Source organism: Mauremys mutica, chromosome 1, assembly GCF_020497125.1.
Source record: "Mauremys mutica isolate MM-2020 ecotype Southern chromosome 1, ASM2049712v1, whole genome shotgun sequence".
Lineage (NCBI taxonomy): Eukaryota > Metazoa > Chordata > Testudines > Geoemydidae > Mauremys > Mauremys mutica.
In genome coordinates, this window is record NC_059072.1 from 224,377,333 (window position 1) to 224,398,749 (window position 21,417).

A 21,417-nucleotide genomic window follows, 5' to 3' on the forward strand; every position below is an offset into this window, starting at 1 on the left:
GGACAGGGCAGAATCTCACATTACAGTGGGACATTAAGAAAAACAGCAAATATCGGGACTCGCACAAGAAAATCCTGAGCGCCGGTGGACCCTGCGCAGCGGGCTGGGAACGGGGCTGTCACGTGCAAACACGCGCAGCTCGCCCCCCTGCGCTCGTGCCTGGCTCTGCGTTCGGACCCTCTCTCAAGCTTCCATTCCCACACAAGTCGCCCCCACGCATGCGCATTTGGGACCGGGCGGGGCTTTGAGCAATGAAAGCCGCCGGCGGCCAGGGGGCGCTAGAGCGCGAGTCGGGACACACGCCGCCGAGAGCCGCAGTCTCGGTTGCCTGTTGCGGTCGCTGTCGCAGCCGCGTAAGGACCTGCCTGTCGCGTGACTCTCTAATCCCAACGGCCGCCACGAGAGACGAGTCGCTGCCCGCGCGCCGCACGCAGGAACCCTCCGCCCGACCGGCGGCAGCAGCAGCAGCAGCAGCGCGCGGACACCCGCCCCTCCCCCCGCAGTGAGGAGCGGCCGGCGCCATGCCCAAGAATAAAGGTGAGGCCTCCCCTCGCGCGCGGGCCTGGGGCCGCCGCCGTCGCCTCCCCTCCCTCAGGCCGGGCCTGGGCCGGAGCGGCCTGTGCTCGGGGCGGCGCCGGGAGCGGGGCCGGGGGCGGCGGGCTCCCCTCGCCGCCTCACGCGGGGGATCCGGGCAGGGCGGTCACAGCCGCTGCGGCCTGGCCTGGCCTCCTGCCGCGTAGCCCCGGGTTACCGAGCCCGGCCTGAAGCACCGGCCCCGGGTCGCCGGCATCTTCCCCGCCGCACGCGCACCGGCCGGGACCCGGGTTCACGGCTCCGCGGCGACCTGGCTGGCTGACGCGGGGTCCCTCCCGCCGGGCTCCTCGCGGGCCCGTGGCCCGGTGTGCGTGACTGGGGCTGAATGAGCGACGGGTCTGGCAGGAAGGGCCCCGGGGGGCGGGGGTGGGGGCGGAGCGGGGGGATCCAGCTGAGTAGCGAAGAAAAAGACTCGGTGTCGAGAGAGCGCGAGCCTCGGACTCCGGGAGTAAGTTTGTTCCACCCTCCCGTGTATGGCAAAACTCAGCCAGCATATAAGTGTCAACTGTTGCTATGCCCCGGTCCCTAACAGTAGCAGATCTTCACAGGGGCACCACCAGCCACCGCGGTTCCCGTATGTTAGAAACCTTAACCGGTCTTGTTAACATGTTTCCCTGTGCTGATGTGAAAGAGGAAAGGAGAGAAAGGAAGCAGTCTTTTGGAGGCAGGACTTACAAAAACAGCAAGCTGTTCTTGCTGATTTTTCAACAAGAAAAGGAATCCTGTTGCCAGAAGCTGGTTGAAATGCTGCTGTTTAAAAGGAAAGCATCAATTTGAAAATCACATGTCCACCTGGATATTTGCACCTTCTATTGCTACAGGAAAATCCCTAAAATTATTTTTCTTTAGTTTTTCAGTTGTCTGTTGGTTGAACTTTATCTTTTGTATACTGTAGTCACTTTCATGTTTTTGTTGAGAGTAGGTTACACTTTTCTGTCTTGATTATTTGCATAATGACATCACTCACTGATTTGGGTTGGGGCGCTCACATGGATGCTTCCCCGGTCCCTGCAAGAACGTGTTCACTAGTAGCAGCACAACTGAAACTGAAGATTCATCGCACAGCCCCTTTGTAGTTTCTCTCTTTCCTGGACAGTCATGAAGGTTGATTAACTGAGGTCCACCAGAATGCAATCAATTGCATGTTCAGGGGTGATGGTGATAAATGTTCTTTTGAAGGCTGCTGTTACCTAAATTTCAAAGTGAGTTTAAATAGTCGATAGTTAGCACTATATGATCTTTTAATTGATCCCTTGTTTGACAATGGTAAAATAAGAACAAAGATGAGGTAATTTGATAGTAAATATTGCTGAAATTGATCCAAAGAAACACAAACACCTCCAGACTTTAAATAAAATAACAAGATGGCTTTAGCATACTATCATTGAGGTGAGATTGAGGGGTGGGTGGTGCTCTTGAGATGTGATTCAGTTTCTCCTACATGTTCTTTTGTGGTGTGTGGCTGAGGAATTTATATGCACATGAATTTCTTCTGTGTCTGTTTCATGTGGAATTTTTTTCTTGTATCCTAGCCCTGCCACTTCAGCTCAGAATTAGAAAGGGTTAGAGCAGAGATGAGATGATCAAACTGTCGCTGAAGAGAATAGGTTTTTAAGTCTTTCTTGTAGCTTATGCAGGACTTCTAAGAGTCCAAAGGAATACTATTTTTCTCATCACATTTATTAGGAACATGAAAATTAAAATTTGTCTCTTGCGGTTTTGACTTTAGTCAGCCTCTTCATCCTTTTTGAAAGAAACTTGAAATCATCATGGTGTAGTGCTCTAAGAAGCAAGATCAGTTTTATCACTCACCTAGATATAGTGCTTTAAAGCTGCAGCAGTGAACTTAGATTTCCTTAGGTCTAACAAATTATTGCTATTTTATCTTTCCAATACATGATTTTATATAGGTTTCTAAATTGCATATAGTGATTTATTTTATTTTCAATTTAGGTAAGGGAGGTAAAAACAGACGACGAGGTAAGAATGAGAATGAATCGGAGAAGAGAGAATTAGTGTTCAAGGAGGATGGACAAGGTGAGATTTTGAATTGTAATTCAGTCAAATATGGTAGCTACAATACTTTGAAGGTTCCTACACAAGGAATAATTGGGCTGTGTATAGGTTTAATTTGGATGTTTGAAAACTACAAAAGTACTTGATGTGATGGAATGGAGCATCTTCATCTTGGGAATATATTTAGCAAAAGGCAAATTGAATGGGAGTGAAGATCTATCCACTTCACTTCCCATTTATTAATGTATGTAAGAAATAAGTTCAGTTCTTTGCTCCTCAAGCAGTTTGTGCTGCTGTGTGATAAAAAAGGTTGTTAGTTCCTATGTGTAAATTGTTCCTAGTTTCTTGCTAGAGATCACCTCTGGCTCACTCAGTAATATTGCTGTGCTATAGGGAGCAACATTCAACCATCTTCTGCCAGAGGCACCGTGATGAATGACTGATAGGGAAACCCCTGAGATCGTGACTGGGTAGAGGAGGAGTGTAGTAAATTTTAAAATAGTGAGTATATCTAAGTGTTCACCTAGCAGTCAGATAGTTGGCTTGGTAACCAAATGAAATTCAGGCAATAGCTTTGCTTAACATTTCCCCGATGGCTAAAACACAAATTGACTTAGAGTCTTGTGGCTCTTGTGATGCGCCTCCTTGACTTGCAACACTCATATGCTGTGATCTGCTCCATTGTCCCTGCTATTCTTTGTAGCTTTAAGAAGCAGTGGAATGAAACTGGTTTGTTTACTGGTGGATGGGAAAGTTGGAAAACAAATGCTAGTGGGCCACTGTGAATCATGTCATTTTCATGCAGCTGCTTATGTAAACTATGAGCAGCGGCAGATGTAGGTCCTGAAGCTACACACAGGAAAAGAGGACCCAACTGCAGTCTGAGGGGAAGTAGTTGCAACCAGCTTTTAGCATTGTCCAAGAGACTTGAAGTGTAGTCAAGTAGCAGAGGACCTTCCTGCCCCCATCGCTCCATGGAGAAAGGAGTTAGCATAAGATCCTCCTCCCTTCCAACAAGCAGAGGTCCTGGGGGCTTTGCATTTCTCAGTTGAAGGCTAATATGTATGAAAGAAGAGCTTTTCAGTGTGATCTAGGGACGGCATCCTTTTAAGGAGAGTAGGACCCCCTGAAGATGGGATTCAGAATACACCAAAAGAGGGGAGAAAATAATGCTGTGCTCTCCTGTCCCCAAATGATCTGCTTGTTTTTGTAATCTATCTGTAGAGGTGGAGGGGAGTGGTGATGGATCCACAAATTGTTATCATGTGTAAAATGAGCACACTTGATCTGGAAGTCAGAGATAATAAATGTAGGCACTTGTATATCTTTTAAAAATATTCTGGGGGAAAAAATAAAGCATACATAAATGTAAGAGGGGTTCAGTATAGAAAACATGTAGTCACTTTAAATACCAACAGTAACATAAATTAGCCATAACCATGCTTTAAAAAGTCTTTAAGTGCATATCAGTTCAAATTTGCATTTTTTCCAACAATAAAACTTTAACATTTATAATATCCATAACGTTGCAGTGATGAAAACAAAAAATCTTTGTAACGTTGTGATTTTTGGAGTGTATCCACACTGAAAATATTGGTCTCTCCACACTAGCAAGCTAACTGTTGCCTACAAAAAAAATTGACATCACAGCAAAGGAATTTTGGGATCTGAAAATGGAAAATGAGGCAGCTTTGTGAATGTTTATGTGGAACACCTCCCAAGCATGTGTGGCTACACAGGATAAAGCATGAAGGTGCTTCTTTGAAAGGTGAACAAGTGGCAGTGAAGGCTAGCATAATGGACCAATCAGAAGTGAACATCAACAGCTTGATAATGAATCGGAGGTGTGAGGTAGAGTGGGGATTGACTGTGAAGAGCCTTGAAAGTGAATACTAGCTCCTCTTGCATTTGTCAAGACCAGAGAAAGCTATTAAAGTAATCAAGATTTTGCCAGAGCTACATTGTTTATAGCCCCATTGGCTGGGTGGGCTGCCGAACCTGTCTGTCAGCATTACAGCCCGCTGTTTCCTTCCATATTCAGTGGAAGTGGGGCTGGGCTTGGCACAAGAGACCTCTTTAGTGGCAAGAATTTCTTCAGCACCCCTGCTGTTAGTGCCACCTGTATTACCAGGGTGGCAATCATTGCCCTCCACTTGGGTACCATCAATCATCCTGGTACCGCTGCTGACTTTGGGGTCAGCACTGCTTCCAGCACCGGAAATGATAGAGGCATATTTGGCACTGCTAATATAGTTTCCACTGTCAGTGCCAGTTCCGAATTCGTTCTGCGCTATGAATGAGTCAGACCAGTTGCTCCCACCCTCAAGGCTGGCTCCACCTTCATCCCCTGAAGCCCAGGACTCCTTGGCATCCAGGTTAGGATCTTTCTCCTCTTGCTTTCCATCACCTGACCCACATTGAGGGGGTTGTTCAGGGGGCGCTGTGGGTATCAGGATTGGCACTCGTCTTGCAGTCAGGATCGGGGTGCCCCTGGCTGAAGCCTACTCACCCCAGTGTCCTACCAACACCAGTGGCCTCCATAGAATCCCTGAGATGCTTCTTGGTCAGAGGTCCTACTCCTCATCCCATTCTAAGGCAAGATCACCCAGCAGGTCTGTGGCGGTGACCATCCAGTCTGCCACAGGCCCAGGCACCATTGAACCTTCCCCTCGCAGAGCCTCCAGAGTATGCTTCTTGGGGCAAGGACCATCTTTTTGTTCTGTTTATAGCGTGCCTCGCAAAATGGGATCCTGGTACATGACTAGGGCTCTTGGTTCAACAGTAAAATAAATGCATCATTTTTTTTCTTGTAAAAATTCCTGTTGGCTGTTTAAAATTATGTAATTCATCAACATTTTGGACTCTCTCTTCCAGAGTATGCTCAAGTGATCAAGATGTTGGGCAATGGAAGATTGGAGGCATTGTGTTTTGATGGTGTGAAGAGGTTATGTCATATCAGAGGGAAGCTAAGAAAAAAGGTGAGTCTAAATCGCTTACATGGAAAATAAATGAATACATACCAAGCAGAACAGGCAATCTTCTGAAAATTGACATAGCTACATATACTCTAAAATAAAGGGACACTTTAAAAATTTCCTTAATTATGGTACTAGCAACTTTATTAAAACTGAAATAATTTTAAAACTCATATTTAAGTTTTGTTCAGATAATTAGCTACTTGTACTTCTCTTGGCAAGGGCAATGAAGGAAGTTTAAATCTTGCCCACTAACTTTCAGGTTCTTGGGGATGCAGATGCAGATGTTTCAGGGGAAGTTTTGCTTGTTTAAAAACTGTCAGTTTTTTATTTTATGGAAACATTTCTGTTAGACTTGGGTTTTATAAAACTCTGTACAAACTCTAAATTTTGGCTTGAATTTAAGGTTACAGGGTCAGAGTAAACTGGTGGATAGCATGATGGTAATTAAAATTGAGGCTAGCTTACTGTAAAATCTTCATGCTTGCTTGGATAGACTTGCAAATTGCTGTTCCTCAAGGGGATAGGTTTAGTGGTCCAAATTTGAGGTAATTTAACAAGGGTTTGCAAGATACAGTCCCCCAGAAATCATATGTGCAACAGGACAAAGGCTCTGTTGAATACCTGATTGTTTTACAGGTAGCCTGGCGTCAGAATAACAGGAGTCGCTCAACCTGACATGCTGTGGCCATTTAAGCCAAGCAAACAGCATTGTCAGCTTTCTGACAACCTATGTTGTGCACATTAGTTGCTCTTTGTTTACATTCTGCAGGTACTCCATCTGGCAGGTTTGGCCTGAAACTTCTTGTTTAAATTGATATTTCCAAATACTCTAAAATCACATGCATACTCTGATTTTACTTCAGAAATATTGTCAAGTAAAATAGCTTTAATTAAATAGAGGGGCAACTATCAACTCTAGTAAGCAGAAACATTAAAGTGATAGAATCATGCTCCTCATTCTTTCCTGAGCAGTGGAGCTGAGTGTGATCAAAGAATAGCAAGTAGCTACTATTCTCATCAGTGTCAGCATGGTCAACAGTGTTGCTGAATTTCAAGAAATGCACCCATAATAGACACCCTATTCTGTGGCATATGGTCCACATTGACTAGTGGGGAGCCAGGATGTTCTCATCAGAAAACACTATTTTAGGTTTATCATGAAAAATAAACACAGAAAACCTCTCAATTTTCTTGCAGTCTAGACAAACCAAAGGTTCACACACATCATTTTTAGCCTATTAACAATACAGAAAAAAAGGAAAAACAGTTAAAGTATTTGAAATGTAAAATATTGAGTAAGGCTTTCATTTTAACACCATCCCTTGTTTGTTTTCTCTTTAGCTGTAGAGCCTTTAGAAGGAAAAACCCCACTTGTCAGTCTCTTAGATGGTCTCAAAGATAGTAATAACTATCCTTTTGGGGATAGACTTATGTGTAGTGCTGGGGAGGAGCTGGTGGTCGTGATACATGTAGGTACCAGTGACATGGGGAAGGGTAGGAGAGATGTCCTAGAGCCAAATTTAGGTTTCTAGGGAAGAGACTGAAATCCAGGACCTCTATGGTGGCATTCTCAGAAATGCTCCTAGTTTCATGCGCAGGGCCAGGTAGGCAGGCAGAGCTTCAGAGTCTCAATGCGTGGATGAGACGATGATGTAGAGAGGAGGGGTTTAGATTCATTAGGAACTGGGGAAACTTTTGGGATGGAGGGAGCCTATGCAGGAGAGATGGGCTCCACCTAAACCAAAGTGGAACCAGACTGCTGGCACTTAACATTAAAGAGGTTGCAGAGAAGTTTTTAAACCTAGGAGATGGGAGAAAGCCGACTGCTGCAGAGGAGCATGTGGGTTGGACAGAGACTTCTCTTAGAGGAGAGTCTATTGATAGAGAATCTCTAGGTTATAGTCAGGAGCAGAGGATGGAAGAGGATAATGTAAGGGCCAGATCAGATGAGAAACATTCGCATAAAGAATCAAACACATCAGAAAAGGGCAGACAAACAAACAGTGACAAATGTTTAAAGTGCTTGTACCCAAATGCTAGAAGTCTCAATAATAAGATGGGTGAACTAGAGTGCCTCGCGATAAAGGAGGATATTGATATAATAGGCATCACAAACCTGGTGGACTGAGGACAATCTGTGGGACACAATCATTCCGGGGTACAAAATATATCAGAAGGACAGAACAGGTCGTGGGCGGGGAGTGGCTCTATATGTGAAAGAAAATGTAGAATCAAATGAAGTAAAAATCTTAAGTGAATCCACATGTTCCATAGAATCTCTATGGATAGTAATTTCATGCTCTAATAAGAATATAACATTAGGGATCTATTATTGACCACCTGACCTGGACAGTGATAGTGACAATGAAATGCTAAGGGAAATTAGAGAGGCTATCAAAATTAAGAACTCAATGATAGTGGGGGATTTCAATTATCCCCATATTGACTGGGTACATGTCTCTGCGTTTCGTCCTGAGGTGACAATATTTCTCGATACTTTAAATGACTGCTTCTTGGAGCAGCTGGTATGGGAACCCACAAGGGGAGAGGCAACTCTTGATTTAGTCCTGAGAGGAGCGCAGGAGCTGGTCCAAGAGGTAACTATAACAGGACCGCTTGGAAATAGTGACCATAATACAATAACATTTAACATCCCTGTGGTGGGAAGAACATCTCAACAGCCCAACACTGTGGCATTTAATTTAAAAAAGGGGAACTATGCAAAAATGAGGGGGTTAGTTAAACAGAAATTAAAAGATTCAGTGACTAAAGTGAAATCCCTGCAAGCTGCATGGACGCTTTTTAAAGACACCATAATAGAGGCCTAACTTAAATGTATACCCCAAATAAGAAACACAGTAAAAATTAAAAAAGAGCCACCATGGCTTAACAGCCATGTAAAAGAAGCAGTGAGAGATAAAAAGGCATCTTTTAAAAAGTGGAAGTCGAATCCTAGTGAGGTAAATAGAAAGGAGCATAAACACTGCCAAATTAAGTGTAAAATGTAATAAGAAAAGCCAAAGAGGAGTTTGAAGAACGGTTAGCCAAAAACTCAAAAGGTAATAACAAAATGTTTAAGTGCATCAGAAGCAGGAAGCCTGCTAAACAACCAGTGGGGCCCCTGGACAATCGAGATACAAAAGGAGCACTTAAAGACGATAAAGTCATTGCGGAGAAACTAAATGGATTCTTTGCTTCAGTCTTCACGGCTGAGGATGTTAGGGAGATTCCCAAACCTGAGCCGGCTTTTGTAGGTGATTTGAGGAACTGTCACAGATTGAAGTGTCACTAGAGAAGGATTTTTGGAATTAATTGATAAAATTAACATTAACAAGTCATCGGGACCGGATGGCATTCACCCAAGAGTTCTGAAATAATTCAAATGTGAAATTGCGGAACTGTTAACTGTGGTTTATAACCTGTCCTTTAAATTGGCTTCTGTACCCAATGACTGGAAGATAGCTAATGTAATGCCAATATTTAAAAAGGGCTCTAGAGATGATCCCGGCAATAACAGACCGATAAGTCTAACGTCAGTAGCGGGCAAATTAGTTGAAACAATAGTAAAGAATAAAATTGTCAAGCACATAGAAGAACATAAATTGTTGGCAAAAGTCAACATGGTTTCTGTAAAGGGAAATCGTGTCTTACTAATCTATTAGAGTTCTTTGAAGGGTCAACAAACATGTGGACAAGGGGAATCCAGTGAACGTAGTGTACTTAGATTTCCAGAAAGCCTTTGACAAGGTCACTCACCAAAGGTTCTTATGTAAATTAAGTTGTCATGATATAAAAAGGAAGGTCCTTTCATGGATTGAGGACTGGTTAAAATACAGGGAACAAAGGGTAGGAATAAATGGTAAATTCTCAGAATGGAGAGGGGTAACTAGTGGTGTTCCCCAAGGGTCAGTCCTAGGACCAATCCTATTCAACTTATTCATACATGATCTGGAGAAAAGGGGTAAACAGTGAGGTGACAAAGTTTGCAGATGCTACTAAACTGCTCAAGATAGTTAAGACCAAAGCAGATTGTGAAGAACTTCAAAAAGATCTCACAAAACTAAGTGATTGGGCAACAAAATGGCAAATGAAATGTAATGAGGATAAATGTAAAGTGTGCACATTGGGGGAAAAATAACCCCAACTATACATACAATATGATGGGGAGCCAATTTAGCTACAACGAATCAGGAAAAAGATCTTGGAGTCATCGTGGATAGTTCTCTGAAGACGTCCATGCAGTGTGCAGAGGCGGTCAAAAAAGCAAACAGGATGTTAGGAATCATTAAAAAGAGGATGGAGAATATCTTATTGCCCATATATAAATCCATGGTACGCCCACATCTTGAATACTGCATACAGATGTGGTCTCCTCATCTCAAAAAAGATATACTGGCATTAGAAAAGGTTCAGAGAAGGGCAACTAAAATGATTAGGGGTTTGGAACGGGTCCCATCTGAGGAGAGATTGCGAGGACTTTTCAGCTTGGAAAAGAGGAGACTAAGGGGGGATATGATAGAGGTATATACAATTATGAGTGATGTGGAGAAAGTAGATAAGGAAAAGCTATTTACTTATTCCCATAATACAAGAACTAGGGGCCACCAAATGAAATTAATGGGCAGCAGGTTTAAAACAAATAAGAGGAAGTTCTTCACACAGCGCACAGTCAACTTGTGGAACTCCTTGCCTGAGGAGGTTGTGAAGGCTAGGACTATAACAGCGTTTAAAAGAGAACTGGATAAATTCATGGAGGTTAAGTCCATTAAGGGCTATTAGCCAGGATGGGTAAGGAATGGTGTCCCTAGACTCTCTGTGTCAGAGGGCAGAGATGGATGGCAGGAGAGAGATCAGTTGATCATTACCTGTTAGTTTCACTCCCTCTGGGGCACCTGGCATTGGCCACTGTCGGTAGACAGGATACTGGGCTAGATGGACCTTTGGTCTGACCGAGTATGGCCGTTCTTATGGAAAAAAGGATAAGTCAGTTAAGATGGGATAGAGATGCTGATGCTGCTGTTGAAGTTTAATCTCAGAAAGGAAAGCCCCCTAGTTCACAATCTTCGATGCTATCAGAGATGGTAGTAACTGTCATCCCAGGCAGTGCTTGGGATTCATCTGGAGCCTGTAGGTATGGCAATATCATCTGGGTCCCCGCCTTTTCCACTCCCCCCCCGGCCTGTTCTAGTTAAGACACCTCTCAGGTTCAAGATGGTGAAGGCCTGAGGTCCAATGAAACAGTGGGGATTGGCATCTGATTGGTGAAGCTTGCTCGAGTAGCCTTTATCTGTTCTTTGCGTCTGTTCTTTTCTTCCTTCATACTTTCCCAACAAATTTTTTCTTTAAAGGACCCAAGAAGGGAATGATGGGTATAATAGTATAACCCAGGGATCAGCAACCTTTCAGAAGTGGTGTGCCAAGTTTTCATTTATTTACTCTAATTTAAGGTTTTGCATACCCGTAATACATTTTGACGTTTTTAGAAGGTCTCCTTCTATAAGTCTATAATATATAACTAAACTATTGTATGTAAAGTAAATAAGGATTTTAAAATGTTTAAGAAGCTTCATTTAAAATTAAATTAAAATGCAGGGCCTCCCGGATGGGTGGCAAGGACCTGGGCAGTGTGAGTGCCACTGAAAATCACCTCGTGTGCCACAGGTTGCCTACATCTGGTCTAACCTGTCACTATTTTGTCCACCAACTAGGCCTAATATTTGACATACCACCTTTGGCTCATTATCCTCTGGTATCATATCTCCTGTTTTTTAACAAGCATGACTTCAACACAGTCCTTGAATCCTATCAACATGGCCTTTTTGTTTAGACTAATTCAGCTATTCTGTTTCCCTTTCATACCTTTTCCCATCAACGTCTGTTGTTATAAATTATTGTAACCTCTTATAACCTTTTACATGCTACTTACACTTGAACTTACAATTCAAGTAAATTTTTAGGCCCAACAGTACACACTGCCCTGTAATCTGAACTCTGAGTGATGCTCCAGCTTGACCCCACTAGCCATTATGGCACTGCGCTTCCAGATGATATGGAATGATGTGGGTCCCCCAGTTTTGGGGTTAACTGCACTTCTGCCCTATCCTTGGTCTGCTTAAGGGACGTCCCTTTAGGACTCAGGCCTCTGTCACCTCTATAGGCAGGGACCTGCATTCCTCTCCCTCCCACCCAGGCTGGAATTCTTCTTTCCCTTCACTGTGTGTATCCCAGCAGGTCTAAACTTAGCTTAGCACCTGTAGTTTCTTTCTCTCTCTCTCTCTCTCAAGTGCTACAACAGTGAAGACCAGTCAGCCTTTACAAAGCAAAATACTTATTTTTAAGACAAAAGTGTTAGAGAAAATATATCATAAAACATCTGTACATGTGCTAGGTTTACCGGAAGTTACCCGTCTTCCACATGGTAAACCTGATAGGTTTCAACGTCTTTCAAATACTTTCAGCAGGGTTTGCCCTCTTGGTTACAATCTATCAGTTGTCAGATCAAAAATGAGGCTCCTCAGCCAGTTCAGGCTGGCCTTTGATACTTTTGGCTTATTCTTTGTCTCCAAGACTTCTTGAACCTGTTCTGAACCAGTATATGCTATTCACCCAAGGGCTGGTACTTCTCTGCAGTTTTCCCGTTCCAGGTCTACAGTAATTACCTCCCTCCCCCCCCATTTTAATTCTTAGAGGGAGCTGGATAACCTGTCAGTGTACAATTTCTGTCTCACAAAGATACAGTTAACATTTATAATGTTGGAACAATAGTCTCAAAGATATTGTATATATCAGTAACACCTGTCACAGTATGTATACAGTGTGCATGGGTACACTAGGATGAACTGTCAGACCATGTCCTCACTAAGGCCAAAGTTGTGTTCAGGTTGACCTTAGTGAACAGAAGCAGACTATGCCTGGCTTATACTCGACCACATCACCATCTCTTCACAATCCACCAGATGCACCTCTTCTCATAATCTAATCTGTGCCAGCTGCAAGTAATCCCTGAATCAGTCACTACAGCTGTCACTAACATAGTGAAGAATAGTCTGAGTTCATGCTGGCAGCTGAGAATATAGTTAATAAAATGGCACACTCACCAGTCTTTCCTCTTGCCTGTTTATTATAGGGTCGCATGGACTGTGAAACATACTTACAGTATATCCACAATAGTCCTAGTCATCTCTGGGTGGGGCATCTCTGTGTACCTTAACTCTGTATTTCCGGGTTTCTGAGGTTAAAGTTTAGGACCATGAAACATTCTGGGCAGGTCTAAGACACTTCTGGTCAACACTGTCTCTGCATTAACAAAGAATTTGGTAGTGAATACAGCAGAGTTTTAGTGTTGATCAAATGAGAGTGTTGTTTTGTAGTCTGAAACAAGGCCAGCTAAGTAAAATGCTGATTACCAACCAAGATGCTTATAAATAAAAGGCTTGAATCTCAGTTCAGCTCCATTTACACCACTTTAAGGCCCCTTTTCACTGACAATGTGGTGTGCAGTCTCCATAGTGTAACTGAGACCCAAGCCCAAAATCTCTGAAATTTTTCTTCATATATTTTGACAATCATATGAAGAAAGTAGTGCCACTTTCAGGCTGCTGATTTAAAGAAAACTTCTGTGGATTTTTTTTTTAACAGTAGGTGAATTAGTAAAAATCCATACTGCATTTTAAATCAAGATATTTCTAGGCTAGGAAACACAATCAGAACTTCAGGTTATGTTCTCAATCAAGGGGGCGGGGGGAGGCTTGGAGTTGTGGTAACTTTCAGTTATGGAAAAAGGCATCCCAGCACAATCCACTCAGTTCATTGACACATTCTAGATATTAAAGTGTCTGTTTACTGACTGCTTATGTAACTCCACTCTATTCTACTCAACTAATCTTAATCGTAGGACCGGAAGGGACCTCGAGAGGTCATTTAGTCCAGTCTCCTGCCCTCACGGCAGAACTAAATATTACTTAGACCATCTCTGACAGGTGTTTATCTAACCTGCTCTTAAAAATCTCCAATGATGGAGATTCCACAGCCTCCCTAGGCAATTTATTCCAGTGTTTAACCACCCTGGTAGTTATGTTGGATATTGGGGAAAACTTAAACTGCCCTTGCTGCAATTTAAACCTATTGCTTCTTATCCTATCCTCAGAGGTTAACTAGAACTTTTTTTCTCTCTCCTCCTTGTAACAACCTTTTTATGTACTTGAAAAACTGTTATCATGTCCCCTCTGTCTTTTCTTTTCCAGACTAAACAAACCCAGTTTTTTCAGTCTTCCCTCATAGGTCATGTTTTCTAGACCTTTAATTATTTTTATTGCTCTTTCTCAAATTTGTCCACATCTTTCCTGAAATGTGGCACCCAGAACAATATTCCAGTTGAGGCCTAATCAACGTGGCACAAGAATTACTTTTCATGTCTTGCTTACAACACTCCTGCTAATACATCCCCGAATGATGTTTGCCTTTTTTTGCAATGCTTTTACACTGTTGACTGACATTTAGCTTGTGATCCACTTTAACCCCTAGATCACTTTCTGCGGTACTCCTTCGTAGGCAGTCATTTCCAATTATATGTGTGCAACTGATTGTTCTGTCTAAGTGGAATACTTTGCATTTGTCCTTGTTGAATTTCATCCTGTTTACTTCAGATCATTTCTCCAGTTTGTCCAGATCACTTTGAATTTTATTCCTATCCTCCAAAGCACTTGCAACCCCTCCCAGCTTTGTATGGTCCACAAACTTTATAAGTGTACTCTCAGTGCCATTATCTAAATCATTGATTAATATATTGAACAGAACTGATCCCTGCAGGACCTCACTTGATATGCCCTTCCAACTTGATTGTGAACCACTGATTACTCTTTAAGAATGGTTTTCCAACCAGTTATGCACTTACAGTAATGGTAACTTACGGATCCCCTGGTTGCCAGCCAGGCTTGCAGAGGAAAGTTAAGTACAGTAACACCCCTCCTCCCCCCCCCCCCCCCAAAAAAAAGAATTTACACTAACAGGCAGGACATGTGATCAGTTGACTAAATTGTGTCTTTCATTTCATTCACACATCTAGATAAAGACATAAAATCCAGTTCCCTGAGTCATTTTTATGGTGTATGCTCTGTTTGGGAAAAATCCATTTAAGCAGGGAGCCTAACAAGTCCTACCACACAGTGAAGTCTGTGTCTAATATCTGCCTCTGCAATAGATCTTATGAAGCTATGTAGCTGATTTCTACATAGTCTGCATCCCTGTCTGTGTAAGTGATAGGAGATGCACCTTTCTCACTGAGGGTTCTCTCCTTGTTAAGGTACAAAAAAGCCTCCCATTCACATCATGAATTATAGCAGTGGTTCTCAACCACATGTCCAAGGCCCCCAGGGGGGCTGCGAGCAGGTTTCGGGGGGCTGCCAAGCAGGGCCAGCATTAGACTCGCTGGGGCCCAGGGCAGAAAGCCAACACCTTGCCAGAAGGGGCTGAAGCCCAGGCCCTGAGCTCCGCCTTCCGAAGCTAAAGCCAAAGTCTGAGCAATGTAGCTGCAGGGGCCCCTGTGGCATGAGGCCCTAGGCAATTGCCCTGCTTGGTACCCTGTAATGCCAGCCCTGGCTTTTATATGCAGAAAACCAATTGTTATGATACAGGTGGGCTGTGGAGTTTTTATAGCATGTTGGGACAGGCCTCAGAAAGAAAAAGGTTGAGAACCTCTGCATTACAGAATGTCAGTAAATATTTAGGATTCCAATAAACTTAATTTCTAAATATTTATTTAATGCAATATCATATTTATACTAGTTACTACATTATTTATTTGAATTGCAGTAGTGCTTAGGGATCCCTGACTTGAAGCCGCTTACCATGCTAGGCATTGTACAAATGCTTAATGAATGGTCCCTGCCTCAAAGAGTTTAAATTGAAATCTAAGTATAAGGAAAGACTCTATTTTTCTTTATTGCAGACCTCCAAAACAATGTAAACCATTGGACTAATGCACAGTGAATAATTCAACATATTTTTAACCTTAATTTATTTTAATGTGAATTCATGTCATCTTTGAAAAATGACCCGTTCATAGTATCTCTTTAATGAATAAAATAGTCCAACTTTTAGAAAACCACTTTAACATAGTCACTCAACAGAAACAGTCCAGGTTAGATTTCTTGCATTTTCTCTTCTGCTTGACTTCTTCCTCTCATTCACTTCAGTGTGAAGTTTTACTTTTCTGCGCATAGACCCTTTGTGGAACTTGGTCAATAAAATGGTTAGACTTCCTTTGGCCTACCCAAATTTAATGGCTTCGTAGCCATCCATAAGGCTGGAGACCTCTAAATCACTTGATTTGCTGCGGTGATGGAGTTCTGTAAATATGCTTGGTCAACTGTTACCCCCACCCACAGTAAGTTATGTAATGTAATATTGAAACCAAGTGTTAGGAAGTGGGGATGTCTTCTGTTTTCTTGTTTAGGAAAAATAGTGTCTGCAGTTTGTTTTAATATTTTAGTAGACCCAAGTATAGTGTTTGAACTTATTGCTGTTAAATTGCAGATGGACAAATGTGTATTTGTAGAGGTTTTTTAATAAATATTCCTTGTTTCTGACTTTCAGGTTTGGATAAATACATCGGATATTATATTGGTTGGCTTAAGAGACTACCAGGTAAATATTCTTCTTGATTTAGCACTTGTATGTGTTATAGTACATAGCATGGATTATGGCTTAAATGTCATTAAAAGTCTGCTAGAGAGCATTGTGCAAATTTTAACTGGCACTTACTATATGTTTAACTGCATCGTGTTAAATATGCTTCATATTTGATTATTTTTATATTTGTAATAAGAGGCAAATTCTGTCATGGGTAAATGGATCAGTTTTCATTCAGATTGCCCCTTTAGACCATGTGTGTGCGGAAAATGCCCTATGGCATCAGAATGCCTCTGACTTTTACAGAAATGGCTGCTTGGTGAGCTGCTCCTGTGCATTTCACTGGCAAATGGAGCAAAGTAGGATGGTAGAATGCTTGCCGTCACAGTTCAGTGTAACTGCACCTGTATTTCTCCCTTTGTGGTCCAGCAAGGGCTGCCACTGTTAGGCTTCTGGCTGCTTTCCCTCACTCTCTTGGGTGGAGATCTGGCCCTCACTCCCCTGACTACAGTGTGATATTTCCAGCAAGCCAGACTGCCTAAACAGGCCCCAGAGTTTTGTTTTAAGTTCATAATAGCTTTAGCTCAAAACAAGCGCACACATGGATAGTCTTTCCATTACACATCTTGAGCCTTTACTCTTCAGATTCTGGGAACAAGAACTCAGTAGACAACGGTCCCCTCAGGGTGTAGCTTCAAGAGGCTGGGCTTTTTCATAATCAGAGATGAGAACTTGCTTTCGCTTCCCCATGGAGATTCCCCAGGCAAACCACTGGACATTCTTTGGCCAAAAGTCCATTCTTGTGTGGCCAATTGTTCAATATAGTTCTTTGAAGTTCATAACACTTCCAGGGCTCACGATACAGGTCTGTCACATCTTACGCACATATTTCAGCTTTACGCGGTCAGCAAAAAAAAAAAAACAATTTTAATACTGTACCTGTAGTGTGGGCGATTCTGCCTGCCATTACACTCAATGTAATTTTGACTATACGCGATTTTCGCTTTACGTGCTGACTGCAGAACATAACCCCAGCGTAAGATGCGACAGACCTGTAATACATAACCTTTGCATTTGATACAAAGATGCTTAAATTTAATTCATTAAGGTTTGTCAAGGATATTGCAGAAAATTGCCATGTCTGTCACACCAGCCATTTCATTCAGATAAATGTATTCTTTGAGCCCTTTGCTGTTCGAAGAATCCTGCCTTAATCTGTCAATGAATCCAGAGACTACATTAGTTTTTTCTTTAAAATCTGTCGTTCTAATAGTTTCCTATAGTAACTATATGTTGAATCCAGTGAATGAGATTTTTAATGGGCTGTTTTCATAATAAATATATGTTCAGTGAGTGCAGTATGATACCTTCAATTATTTGAATGTGAATTTTGTTGCTAATGGGATTAGGAAGATAATTATATTTCTTCAAAATAGACTTTCAACAAATTAACAACCCATTAAGAAATATTTTATTACATAGCTTCATAGATAAAATTTAGACTGCTAATGCTAGCTAAAGCTTTAGCTTTGTGATATGACAGATGTAGATGTACCTTGAAAAAGACTAGTTTAGAATGCTTAACAAAAATTGGACTTCAGGGAGGGAAAACTTATAATATTCTGTATAATAGGTTTACCTCTTTCACTTGTAGTGGCAAATTGAAGAATAGTTGAGAACTAAGGTTTTGTGGGTGATTTCAGGACATAAGAATTGAAAAAGATTCAACTGTCCATCTAGCAAACATCTTGCTAACCTATCATTTTTAGGAAGTGGAAACCTTTCTACAATGCTGACTAATGTCAAATGTTCTTACTTAGGATAACAAGGCTGATGTCATTCTAAAATACAATGCAGATGAAGCCAGAAGTCTGAAGGCATATGGGGAACTTCCAGAACACGGTAAGAATCTTTCAAGATCAGACTGGAAGTCACTAGACATGAATGTGGTCAGTAGCCCACAGTGAATTGTCAGTTTTTAATGTGTGCATTAACTTTTTTTTTAAACTCTCTATTTAGCTAAAATCAATGAAACGGACACATTTGGTCCTGGTGATGATGATGAAATCCAGTTTGATGATATTGGAGATGATGATGAGGACATTGATGATGTAAGTAATAAGAATACTACATTTGGTTTCATATATTTGAAGCATCAACTCTTGATAATACTGCTTTGTTTGCTACTTAGGTAGTAATGTATTTAGGTAGCATAATGTATTAAAGTTTTGAAGTCTTCAGCTGGGCTAGATATTATTTCTGAAAGGCTGTCCAGTAACTAAGTGAAATTGGTCAAAAATCCTGTTCTTTGGAGTTATGGCACTTCTTGCAGACCTCTGCATAGTCATAGATCAAAGATTAGTAGGATGTCATACAGTGAATATTGCTTCAGATTTTAATAACAGAATTTCATACCTGTCAAAGTTTGATCTTTAACACTGTTTATGGGAGCTAGAAATAAAGTATCACATTATGGTTGCAGGAATGTAGTCAACCTGAGCAGTCACTGTAGATTAATCAAGTTAATGTGACAATTTTAGAGCTCTAGTGCAGTGGTTCTCAAACTTTTTTCATTTGCGAAACCCTAAAATATTTCAAATGGAGATGGGGGACCCCTTTGGCAATCTTAGACGTAGTCAGCGGACCCCAGGATGAAAACCACTGCTGTAGTGGACAAGTCACCCTCAAAATGAACAGTGACTCAAAATCCCATCCTCTGATTCCTCGGGCGAATTCTGAAAACAGTGTGCCATATCTTATGAACATGGAATTTTAAGTGGGGGAAAATGTATTCTAACGTGCAGCAGAGACTGTTTATTAATCATTTATATAGTATAAGATGGGCACAATACTGTAAATTAGGTGTAGCAGGCAGAGAGCAAGATTTCTGCCCAAAGGATAAGAGGGCAGAATAAAACAGCATGAAGAAACACTGTGAAGTGTTAGCGTGCTTGCAGTTTCTTTTTAATCCAGTTAGACTCTGAGTAAAATGATCTCAAATTCAGTGTGAAAAAGTTCTGATTTGTATGCTGAAGCATCTTTGTAGTAGGGAGATTTAAACAGGAACCAGTTCATTTTGCCGGTGACTTCTTAAACTATATTTGTGTTTTGATTTGGAACTTTACCTCACAGCTCGGATTATTTTTCTTTTTACTTCTTCAGGAAAATCATAGCCCTGCCTTTTTGTATTTTACTGTTTACTCCTTGGGATGATTTTACATTGATCATTAACTTCCCTAGAGCAGATGAGTTGGGAGGGAAGGGGCAAATGATTACGTACTCATTAACAAAAAATGGAAACTGGGGGCAAAAAAAAAAAAATTGATTGTGAAATGAGTTGTGAATCTTCCGTTCTCTAAGATAAGAAGTTATTAAAATACATCTTAAAGGTAGAATTGTTTGCTCACATGGTCAAAATTATCTTTCTCACTATGCTGTCTTTTTTTCCCCACTTACAGATCTAAATTGAGCTAAGAGGTTTACATTCCAACTTTTTTCCTCCAAGGATTATTCTACATTGATACATTGGGTAAAATCCCTTTCTTTTAAGAAGACTGAAACATCAGTAATGAGTGTAGCTTGTTACATCAAATGAGAATTTATTTTCAGTGTTTGTTTTAAAGTATTTATATTTCTTTAGAAACAGATAATGCTGGATTATCTTAAAGGCTAAATGAAATGCCACAACTATTTTGTCTTTTCACAAATTAAAGCTCTTACATCTGGATGGAAGTGAGACAGAGTAATATCTGCTGTAAAAGTCTGCATTTTTGCCTCTTATGCATTCATCACTACATTTTGAGTTAAACCTGTATTTTGAAATAAAATCGTTTACCCTGTAATTATCATGGATTTTGATTAAATACTCAGTTCAGATTAGTGTCCAATCATACTATGCAGTGTCTTTCTGTATACCCTTACCTTGAAGTTAACTTGAAAAGATTTTGATAATCTAAAAGGAAGGCGGAAATCTGCATTCAGACTCCTAATGCATGGGTCTGCTTTTCATGTTTTAGTAGAATGCTGCTATTTTTATAATAGCTTTGATTATTAAGCACTCATTCTTTCAAAGATGTAAAGTTGCCACAATGGGAGAAAAGTAAATGTAAAAAGTAAGCAGCATCTCAAATTTGCAGTTGTTTAAAACTGTTACATATGTTTGAATAGCTTTTCCGTATTTGTAAATGCAGTATTATACTGTAGTTGCAGAAATTAAACACTGGGTGGCACCCAATTTAACAGACACATTGGTACCAAACATTTACAGTTTTTTATACTGAAACATGTATAAAATAGTTTTCCCTCAACAAAATAAATGACTAGCATTCTTGATGTGTTAAACATACGTAGAATATTTTTACATTATAGAAAGGTTATGTTAAAAGTAGAGTTTTATTTTAATCTTAAATTCCATACATTGTAAGGTATAACTTTGAAAAAGTTATGTAAACTTTGAATAACCGAATATAAATGAAAAATTAAATTAATGTCAAATTCTGCAAAATCTCTTTATCCAGAATTAACCAGTAAGACAAACTAATGGAAAGATTCTCCAGCTTCTGAATGGAAGAGTCATAGCTAAAAAGTTGAATAAAGACTAACATATTCCTGGAAATATTTTCATGTGCTAGCATTAGTTTGCGTGTCTTTTTAATTATGTATTTTGAGTTTAACAGTTGAAAGCAGAATGGGGCTCTGGAGAATTTAATTTTCATTCTGTGCTGTGTAAAATTTGGTTTTTGACATTTTGTATTCATTATATGGTCTGATAGGCGTGAAGTGACTAGCTTTAAAAATGCAGATTGGTCTCATTGCTTTAAACAAGATTTTTTGGACACTGTTGAATATTCAAACAAACTCCCTTAGAGCATGTAGCAAAAATGTAACTTTCTACCTTTTCTCCCCAGTGTACAGTAGGTTTCCATTTCCCTTGTGTGGAGTTGGAAGTCACTACAGGGACTGAACAATTTTCTTCAATATTCAGTATATTTGCAAAACTTATTTTATATATTTTAAATAATTTATAAAGCATTTTACAATCCTGCTGACTTTTGAGAAAAGAAAATATATTTGCATTACCCATGCACCCTTCCTGCTCTGTTTGCATTGGGTGTATTGACTTTTTTGTAGTCCTTTTTATGCCTGAATTTCCAGCAATTCAGGATCTGATTTTTAATTGTTTCATAGAGCCTGTAGTGAG

At 40.9% G+C, this 21,417-nt stretch overlaps 1 protein-coding gene across 1 annotated transcript; it reads left to right on the forward strand.

Annotated features, from left to right (window-relative positions):
• The first annotated feature begins 305 nt into the window (after positions 1 to 305).
• On the forward strand, positions 306 to 20,832 carry EIF1AX (eukaryotic translation initiation factor 1A X-linked). The gene is made up of 7 exons (XM_045013390.1): positions 306 to 537; positions 2,548 to 2,631; positions 5,485 to 5,588; positions 16,182 to 16,232; positions 18,038 to 18,119; positions 18,237 to 18,328; positions 19,676 to 20,832. The coding sequence occupies exons 1-7, from the start codon at positions 522 to 524 to the stop codon at positions 19,679 to 19,681; spliced, it is 435 nt and encodes a 144-aa protein (XP_044869325.1). The 5' UTR covers positions 306 to 521; the 3' UTR covers positions 19,682 to 20,832.
• The last annotated feature ends 585 nt before the right edge of the window (positions 20,833 to 21,417 follow it).

Coding starts and splice junctions, on each gene's coding strand:
- EIF1AX (XM_045013390.1), top strand. Junction 5,589..16,181: donor GAGGGAAGCTAAGAAAAAAG/GTGAGTCTAAAT, acceptor TCTGACTTTCAG/GTTTGGATAAATACATCGGA. Junction 16,233..18,037: donor TTGGCTTAAGAGACTACCAG/GTAAATATTCTT, acceptor GTTCTTACTTAG/GATAACAAGGCTGATGTCAT.